The sequence below is a fragment of the Battus philenor genome, unplaced genomic scaffold (assembly GCF_028537555.1).
Source record: "Battus philenor isolate CCGP_79_NKW_IND1 unplaced genomic scaffold, ilBatPhil1.0.hap1 SCAF_12, whole genome shotgun sequence".
Taxonomy (NCBI): Eukaryota; Metazoa; Arthropoda; class Insecta; order Lepidoptera; family Papilionidae; genus Battus; species Battus philenor.
In genome coordinates this window covers 9,246,518-9,256,824 of record NW_027181674.1, presented here as the reverse complement: position 1 = coordinate 9,256,824, position 10,307 = coordinate 9,246,518, and the positions used below count along the sequence as shown (strand labels likewise).

The 10,307-nt window shown below is 31.9% G+C and overlaps 1 protein-coding gene across 2 annotated transcripts; it reads left to right on the top strand.

Moving 5' to 3' along the window:
* The first annotated feature begins 1,278 nt into the window (after positions 1 to 1,278).
* LOC137932911 (zonadhesin-like) lies at positions 1,279 to 10,305 on the top strand. 2 transcript variants are annotated; one of them, XM_068776596.1, is made up of 3 exons: positions 1,279 to 1,403; positions 7,842 to 7,935; positions 8,025 to 10,305. In XM_068776596.1, exons 1-3 carry the CDS (start codon positions 1,395 to 1,397, stop codon positions 9,944 to 9,946), a joined length of 2,025 nt encoding a protein of 674 aa, XP_068632697.1. In that variant the 5' UTR covers positions 1,279 to 1,394; the 3' UTR covers positions 9,947 to 10,305. The 2 variants fall into 2 exon arrangements, with proteins under 2 accessions (XP_068632697.1, XP_068632698.1); XM_068776597.1 differs by having other exon boundaries at positions 1,302 to 1,356.
* The last annotated feature ends 2 nt before the right edge of the window (positions 10,306 to 10,307 follow it).

Sequence of the window (10,307 nt, the reverse complement as noted above, 5' to 3'; positions counted from 1 at the left end):
CCTCAGCTAAAACCAAGCTTGCAATTTTTTTTTTTTTTGATTACTGTCATTCGAGTATGTTCAATTACTATAAAAAGTATTTATTTGAAATTATCCGCGCCATCTCTATCGTCCGAAGACAAAGGGAATAAAAAAGCAAAGTACGAATAATAAAGCAAAGCACCCGTTCTTAGTAAATAGTTCATTTATCAGTACATAAACAAAAATTAACTAATATCTCCAAATAATTATCTTAACGGTAAAATCGTTTGTAACACCATGTTTTATTATAAAGACAATTTATTGAAATAAACCGTAGAGAAAAATGTGTTCAAAAAAGGCAAAATTGTATATTTAATATTGCAAATAAAAATGTTACTAACCGCATGTATATAAATATTTATTTACATTAAGTTATTAAAAGTAAACGTCTGAGAGTTCGGAATGGTGACAACGATTTTAAATACAGATTTAGATATAAGATGTACTGCCTGCTAACGTACGACAAAATCTGACGAAAATATATTTGAATGCGTAAATAAATACTTATATTCATTGCGTACATTAAACGTTCCTAAAGTGTTTGTATTTAATAGTCCATTGCCTTTTTATATATAGCAGCTTTCAGAAATTTGTATATAATTTTATTTAACATATGACATTTAAAAATAAGATAATTCTAAAAACCGTATGATCGGGAAGTAGGAATTGTATTAAATCAGTCGTAAATCTAATGTAAAAGGTATAAGTATTATTTTATACAAATACGTTTGGTAGATATATATGCTAGTAAAGTTAATGTCTTTGATGACTATGTTTCATTGAAAACTATCTGTTCCTGACTATGCGGTATCGATAAAAATAAATTAGAAAGCGCACATTTTTTTAACTTGCTTTAGAATTCGCCAACTTTTTAATATTCTTCTATTTTGTAATGTTTATGATATAATTTAAAATATTTTTAATATTAGTAACTTGATTATAAATTCCTTAGAAATCAAAGATACAAACAGACAATCTCATAATTATCAAAACATGTTCATAATAAAATGTATGAAATTCAAAAAGTTAAAAGATGCGATCGTTAACAAATGATACTACGTATATTGCAAGACTGCATATTTCAAGAGCCAAATCGTATCGATACGCTTAAATTTTGAAGCAGATCTTTAATCCATTTAACTTATGAGCCGGGCAGCTTATTTGTATGGTGGGAAAACGAGTTGGGTGCCCAACGCGTGCTCTATGGGTGTCAGAAGCCTGCTACTGATACAGTGGTGTGGTCAGACGTGTAGCAGACATCGTACGAGTAACTTGTTGTCTTTGCGCTTCTCAATTCTTAGCAATAGCCGCAGTTATCCATGTTGTGTTGCAGATGTACGTAATTATTTTATGAATTATCCAACAACGTTAAGATGGTTTTGGTAAGTGTTTTTGTTACTCATAACCCATTAAAATTTAAAAGAGCTAGAATTCAAACGTTATTTAAAATATGTAACTAATTTTGCCAACACCATTTTCTAAACTTTCGATATTTTGGAAATAAAGAATTTATGTGTTTAATTTACGTTCCAATTTGGTTAGGAGCACCTGTAGATTACAGATATTTGCCATCTTTAATATTCAAGAACGATCATTCAATATGATATTTTTCTCGTATTTTCTTTTGATCTCCTCTCAGATCGTCTGAACTTGCATATGCTTGTTTTAAAATAAATAGATTTTTTAAACATTAAATACAAGAAATATTTGAATAAGCATATAGAGGCACACTTACGGTAAATTGAAAAGTGTGCTCAATTGTTCCGCATTAAATATTTACACCAGTTCCCGAGAAGGTACTAAGAAATTCTGTTACTTTTAAGAATTAGAATAATTAAACATAATAGAAGATGGTGCCAGAAATCTACTTTATGGCTACGACATAAAAAACAAAACAAATTTACATTAACCCTAAACTATGTTTTTGAATTTAATATTTGATGATCCCTTTGCTGAATTCTCGTATTTTAAGAAGGACATGGAAATCAAACATTTATATCCTAAATAATTTAGATCGTTTTCGAACATGTAGGTACATCTTAGTTTAGAGTTATACGAATAATTTATGTATATCTATAAAGGCGTTATACATAACAAAGCTATTTCCGAATCCAGATCATTTTACATGATGTACCGTGGTAGTTGCGATTTTGCGTGTGCACAAACAATTAATCTGTAAGCTTTCCGTTTCGTGTCGTAATATATACCATTATGTAACACGAATTAAAATATTGTATTAATTAAAAGAAAAGTTTATACTCAGGGTCAATGGACTTTACTCCATGTGTCAATAGTCTGAATTAATTAAACACCGGTGCTGTCGTAGTCAAAGATATCAATCTACTATTAAAACATTGTTTTATTTACTTAGAAATTTCAGTAGATAAACAATTTTCACCAGCTGGACTTTAACCTGACAAAGGAAAATTTTTCGGCCCTACTAACTACTCGCAAATATGTTAACACTATTGTTATTATGTATATTATTGAATCATTTTTAAAATTATATTTCTGCGTTTCATTTGATTAAAAAAAAACCTTTTGGCTGTAATTGTGTAGATATTACATACAATTTATTATATAAATCTATAATTTATTTAACTAAATTTTTAGATACACCAAAGATCAAAAGACTTATCATCAAAACTGGAAGCACACTGCCGAACGAATAATGAAACGTGTTTATTTATAAGATTGGTTTATGATGAAAAAATATTTTTTTTTCTTTCATTGTGGTGTTATTATAAATTTGTTCGATAAATAATTGAAAAAACTGGCGGGAGTAATGTTGAAATGCATGCATGAATAATTTTTTCGAATATCCTTAATTAATAATATTTGCACCATGAAGCTTTACAACCCATTAAAGCGTGAAATAAATACGAGATACTACAAATTGTACACGACAATAAGATGACAAATATTTTTATACTGTCTTATGAAAATAAAAATTTCGTCATCAATTATTTTCACAGAAGTAAAGGAATCCTCCACCACATTTTTGTTTCTTTAATTATTACTTGGAAAAATTTGAAAAAATGTATGAATACTTCGATAAACTAATTTTACGTAATTACTAAGCAAACATTTGCCTATGTTGTTGCGTAGTTTTTTTTTGTAATATTTAGTTGGTATTTAAGTTTCAAAATGTGTGCGATATTAAAATTTAAAAGGATAGTGGATGTGGATAAATAGTTTGCCTCTAAAATTTATGGAAAACGTATAACAAATTGTGGCAAATCGGCGATAGACTATTGCGTGGGTTCGTCTTTACCTTGACAGTGCCAGCTGGTCATCGACACATAAAACTTGTGAAAGTGTTAATATTTCTTTCCTTGCGCACCCACACGGCTAATCTGCTGGAAGTGTCTAATTTTTAACCAGACATATCAAGCACAATCAAATCAATCCTTTTGATTTCGGATTAAATAATTGAAGTCATATTTTATGCAACATGTTATGTTTACTATTAATTATAATAAATATTTGAAATAACGGGTACGTCATAAAAACTAATTTTTAATTTTTATTTCAATTTATCAATTTGGTCCAAAAAATTGTCTAAATAGACTTATACAGTACTTCCTATAATTTTCTTCCGATAGCTGCGCATATATTCTCCAGTGTATTTTTAAAGTCAATTTTTTGTTAAATAAAGTTCATACTAATTTCTTATTCCATATAAATGTTCAGTTGACAAAATTATGAGGCGGAATTAAAATAATATTTTTTTCATTTCTGTCGAGTTGAATCAGCAGTCGCTTTGTGGTGGGCGACAGTGCCTCGGGCGTCAATCAGTCTGTCCGGTGCTTGTGTGTGTAGGTCATATATACGTGTAGTAAACCATAAAGTAACTATCTATTTATTTTAATAGCCAGATTGGTTCCCACGCGATGGTCCCCTCGCGTACTTTATTAATTCAATAATTTATCAATAAATACCAAAGAAACTTTCTCTTCAATAAAGCTAAGCTAATAAGATTTTCGGAAGAATCTAAATAATACTTTTGAACTTTTTTTATAATAAGCGAAGAAACAGTTTTTGGCTATATACTAAAGAAAATATTAAATGAGATCTTATATGCTGTCTTATTTTTTGTTAAAATGGGCTATACGTAAGTGTGAGGTAAAAAGCATTTTCGGTTAAAAACTTTTTTTTTGTTTATGTAAAGGTATAATATAAATAACAAAATATATTAACATTTTATAGACTACCTAGATCTATTATTTTTGCCTTTACATAGGTTAGCAAAATTTACATAATACGTTGGAATGAATAAATCAATTTGTATTGAATTTTTACACTATTCTATTAATAATGCCGCAATTTATAATTGTCATTCGCTAGTTCATAGCTGGAGACTTGCCATAGATACAAAGTTTACGTTAATTAATATTATATCGAGATCACTTTAGCAAACATCTTCGTTTTGCTATTTTGACCTTTTTAAACAAAAAAATTAGGAACTGAACAATGAGTTCTAATATTGTTTGTATTGTTGCACTTTTAGAGCAGTAGTTCGGTAAGAATACTAAGTATCCACCTACTGACCACTGTAACCTACGACTGTAACTGGCACATGAACAGAGCACGGCATTCTTTAGTCGTTTTCACTGGCATGCACATACATCTCATGGTCAGTGGTGTATGCTTTTCAATATGCTTGTAAAACTAGAGGATCGGGTTAACCACAATAGCTTATAAACTTAGAAATGGAAAGTCTGTGCGTAGTCGTACAAATGTTTGTCGAACGTGAAATTTAAGAACGTTGTCGTCAAGGTCATACTTTAATCGTGATAAGCAGGTTACTTTATTCTATAATATATGTAATGGTGATATGCTATTTTTGTCTGTGAAAAGTGTTTTGATCCGAAGGCTTTTACTCCATAATTTTTAAAATCCAAGATTTTTAAGTGCTGAAAGCGCTTAGTCTAGACTTTCAACCGTAACTAAGTCCGAGAGCTTCCTCGCTTCGGCTCAGGCTATTGCTTTATATATATTACAAGATTGGGATGGCACAAAACTTCACGGAGTGACTAGATGCAAGGGTCCCCAACAGTGTAACTCGATTTGGGAGGCCATTCAAAACGTTTAGCATTACGATTAGAAATTAATGTTCACCAAACCTCGGCACGATTATCTGCTATATTCTAATTAACGGAAGAACTAAGCTAACGTTACTATCACTTTGGAAAACGTTAGCCCTGGGAGAGGAATTGACAGAATAAACTCAAGTGTTGTTTTTATCTCACATTATATAAAAATTTACCTGTTAGGCTGTACACGACATCGAGGAGGACGATCGATCTATCTGCAAAGGGTGCGCAGGATTAATTACTCTAACTGCATGAGTTTGTACGTGGCTGTGCCTACAATTAAAGTGATATGCAAGGCAATATCCAATTTATACGGGAAAGGCAGTATAATGTAATAAATCCAAAATATAGCATAATGTACACGTATAGTTAAGATAAAAATGGAAAAGCCATAAGGAAAGAGAAAAAAAAGACAGGCCAGCAAAACGGTGGGGTGATGATATCGTGGAAAAAGTGGGACAAATTTGGGAGACCATCGCTAAAGATGAGGGGCCTGAAAGGGAAAAGAGGCGACCTTCACCAAAATGGGACGCACAACTCAAGAAGTTAACTAACCATACTAACATTAGATTCGCCAGTAAGTAAACTGTATTAACACGACTAACAAACATGTGAAATCTAAGGTATGTTGATTCTGGAATATAAATGCTTCATTGTTATTATTATTACAAGACAAATATTTATGTACCGAGATAAATCTAATTGTTTCCAGAAACGGCACTTTGCTTTTGATTTTATCAAACAAAATAGTATAAAAATCGATTAACAAGAGTGGCCACGTGATTGCGACTAATTTTGAAATACACGGAAAGATTATCCTTCATGAAACAGCCTGAAGTTGACACAGTACTCAATAATTTGTAATAAAAGACTTATCTTTATTCTTTTAGAGTAATAATGATCTGAAACTCAACCGATAGACAGTAAAACTGATACTGTCAGATCCCCAATTTTGCTTTCTATTGTTAAAAATAACCATTACAATCCCTAGTTAAAGCGTGCCGTTTTAATATAAAAGATTCTTAAGATTCTTGATAGATTTCTTGAAGAGAATACTTGCAATATAAATGCGGAAAGTTCAATTCAAATTATATCTCAAGGTGCATCAGACACCACATTTTACCACTTCAAGAAAGAAGGACAATTACAGACATTGTTTTTCTAGTGAATATTGCACAGAGTTTAGTAGATACTCCGCACTTGCTAACTCATGTTTACTTAGTTGTTCCAAGTAGGACAATTAGACAGCCTATGTATCTTAACATTCCCAAATGTACATCAAATTACAAACAAAATTCCTTCTTTATAAGATCAGCGAGAGAGATGAACAAACTAGCTTGGTACCCCGAACTAGATTTGTTTGTCTCTAACACGCATAATTTTAAACAAACTTTATCGAAGGCGTGGTTTGACAGTTCTGGAGCGATGATAGCTTCATATTAACTTTAGTGTATTCGCTCAACTTAAAGGCCATAATGTATTTTTTATTGTTTTTTACTTTCTGCGTTTTTTATGTTTGTGTATAAATGTGCGAAAACATGTAATTGGTGTATAGTTTTTATTTAGGTTTTTATTTGTAGTTATAAGACACTGTTTGTTTTCCGAATAAAATAAAATAAAATAAAATTCAATGTATTCAGGGCAAACACTGTCAAGAGTCACAGATATATTTTTGCTATTCGTATTATTCAGGCAATTATATTAGAAATATTGATAATATAAATATTATCTAACGTGCTTAACTAAATTGTGATTTATTAATACTTGACCGTATTCTTATTCTTATTATTATTGTTTAAGTAACATTTAAAAACATTTGATTTCTTTAATATTATTTATCAATGTATTTCATTTGCCAAAAAAATTAAAAAGCTTATTTTATAACTATATTTAGTAACGTTATAACTTGATGATATAAGAGTGAAAGGACTAATACACTAAGGCTGAAGAAGACGAATTGGATGCAAATCAACGCCTCGTCATTCTTGTCAGGTAGCGCCTGAGTAACAATTCGCAGCACGCACTGCTTTCACTACGTCGTATCCTGATGCTCTAAAATACGTTCAAGACATATTACCACGTACGCTTATACCAGAATTACGTGTTAAGGGAAAAAATCCCTAAAATTAATAATGAATATAAATATGTTACACAACACTACCGTTAACTTAAAAATACTAATATTTTATAAAAGCATAAAAATATTTAATCACCGCATTGCGGAAATTCTTTTGCTCGTTAACGCAGATTTTTGACCATTACAATCTACAATTTTCCATAACGAGCAAAAAGGGTCGTTGCATTTACATGTGAAAGAAGAATGGTTAAATTATTAAATTAACTCGTGTTTCATCCTGCCATGCCGCTAGGTATTTTAACGAGCGCCATGCACGCCTAAAAAATTACAAACATCTCAACAGCACTCATATTGCAGCCGAAGACCGTGCTAATTGCCTGATACATCATATGTCCAAAAAAGAAAGTTTTTTTTATTTATATACATAAAGTTTAAGGTTATTTATCACTACTAAGGTTTGATGAACCCTTGCCCTCGTAAGATCCTGATTACGATAATTCTTTCTTCTGAACATAATTATATGCAGATCCTGAAGAGATTACATTTAAGGTTTATTTCATTGTTTTATATAATAAAAATATTATAACATGTTCAACTGCATAAAAATGTATTGTTACATACAACTGTATTTATGTTTTTTTTAACAGAAATGGATCGTGATGCTGTTCATATTTTTTTTGGCTTCAGCGAACTCAAGTCCGGTACCTTTAGGTGCGGTCCAGCATTCAAGCAATATTTCAAGTACGTAATACGCTATTGATTTTTATTTTATATTTATAAGGTCTAATTATTCATTTCTAATAGTATTTTGTATTGCATAATTTTTGCAGATTTAATGGGAGATTCCAATCCTTCAGCAGGAGGGTCAAACTTTTCTCCACGAATGGACTTTGCTCAATGGAAACCTCTAACCGGCCGTGGTGATCCACTACGAAACGATCCAACTTATGACTACGAACCTCCTGTCTTGGAGCGAGTTCATTATTGGGCCGATGAACCACGTCAGGAACAAGAACGTATACCAGAGAGAAAATCAGAGGTTCTGGTGTTAGGTGTATCTTCACGAAAACCTAGTGTGGTTCCTCGTCCACCTCCCATTTTACCGCAACGCACATATCGTCCACTTCCACCAAAATTTGAAGATTTTACGTATAAGTACAGCGAGTATTACCCAATGACGATACTTGTACCCCCGCCGCCACCACCGCTCGTACACCAGCCTTCACATTTTGTGATGCCTGAGGATAAATTACCGGCCCTGATTCCTACTCAGAAGCAACCGGATAGACAAATACTTATTAAAAGACCGACAGTATCCCCGGAACACTTATCGTCTTTTGCTGTTCAAGAAGCAAATTTGATTTATCAATCTTCAACGACAAATCAAAACTGGTTTTTAAATTACAATCAAACAAAAGTTTTACCTAATAGTCCTGTGACAAGTGATTACGCCGGTTGGGGACCAACGACACCATTCGACGAAAACGATATTATTAACGAAACGCATAATTTTATAACAAATGACCACTCTATTGAGATTTCAAAACCTTATCTGTTTTACAAACCCTTACCAGATTCTCCAAAGGCTGTAGATCTATCTGAGCAGGAAGTTATGTCATCACTTGCACCGACTACTGTGCCACCAGTAGATACTACCACTCTAAGTACTACTAAATTGACACTGCCACCAACCGAATCTACGTATGATGTTGCTACAGAGAAACACGAGACATATAAAGCAACTACTGCTGCACCTAAAACTACAAATAATTATTTCACAACAACAGCTTTGTCAAGAAAACCAAAACCAACGCTTTTTGACATGTTAGGTCCAATGATGTCAATGCCAATAGTGGCGGATCCAGATAGACCAGAAGACAATTTGTACGCTCACGCTTCAGAAAATATACAAATTTTTAAAGTACAAAGCACAGAAGAAAATGATGACATAATACATATGCAAAGTATGCAGCCACCATCTTCTGTGAAATTTCCAGACATTACTACAGTTTCGGAGAGACAACCATTTCATGTAAATCCTCACGTCCTAAATAATTTGCTTAATGCAAAACCATCGGTTCATACTCATGATCCATATTTGCATATGCGCTTTACTACACCCATGACAACATCTACAGCTCAGACTATCGCCTCTGAAGAATTCAAATTTACTACAGAAGTTCCGAATATACCTATGTATTTAATTATACAAGGTCATTCGAAAGTAAAAACTTACAGTTCAAAGACAAAAATTAATCCTGATGACACAGCACACAACGATATTTCAAAAAAAATAACAAATGAGGTTAAACACTTACATCCATTGAAAGAAAAAAAGTCAAAAAACGTACAAATATTTAATAATACAAAGAGGGCAGGTAAAGCACAGGATTTGAAGTCTTTAATTGATAATGGATTAGGGTCAATAGAATTACAAGAGACTGATTTAGGAATTAAGTACGATGTAAGCGATGGCAGTGAAGTCCCAGTGGAATTGTATAAAAAAGGCATAGTAGACAGTGATGAAAACGGCTACGATTCTCACAATAAAAATAAGCGGATTAAGAAACAAATTGAGTTACAGGATTCGTTGAATTTCGATGACGAAACGATAGACGAATATGTTGAAGACTCGTTTAAGAGGCAACAAAAGGAATCTGGAACAAAGCATTTATCAGCGGAATCTCAGATCAATGATATAACTAGAAGAAATAAGATTTTTTATGATAAACAAAACGTCCCTGATAGATAAAAAATGCTAACAAGTGATTTCTGAATACATTATTTGAAATTCATAAAATGTTTTTTACCTTTGCCTAAAACGAAAAGATACCGAGATAGAGCCTGCGGATTTATTTATTATATATTAAACTTTGAACATGCACTACAGTAACAAAAAAATAATTTATTTTCAGCATGGACCGCGCAATGCAATTGGTCAATATCTAATTAAATAACAATTGCTTTTATTCAGTAAAAATAATTAGAATTCAAAGGTCAAAGCTGCTGCCCATTGCTGTTAAAATATAAAATGTAATAAAAGAATCAAACTATATATTACATATACATTGAATGATAGGTAAAATACAGAAAAAAACGCTCTTAAGACTGAT

Bases quoted from the DNA above. Each gene is read 5' to 3' on its own strand.
- LOC137932911 (XM_068776596.1), top strand. The intron at 7,936-8,024 runs GTACGTAATACG...TAATTTTTGCAG, and splicing joins GCATTCAAGCAATATTTCAA to ATTTAATGGGAGATTCCAAT.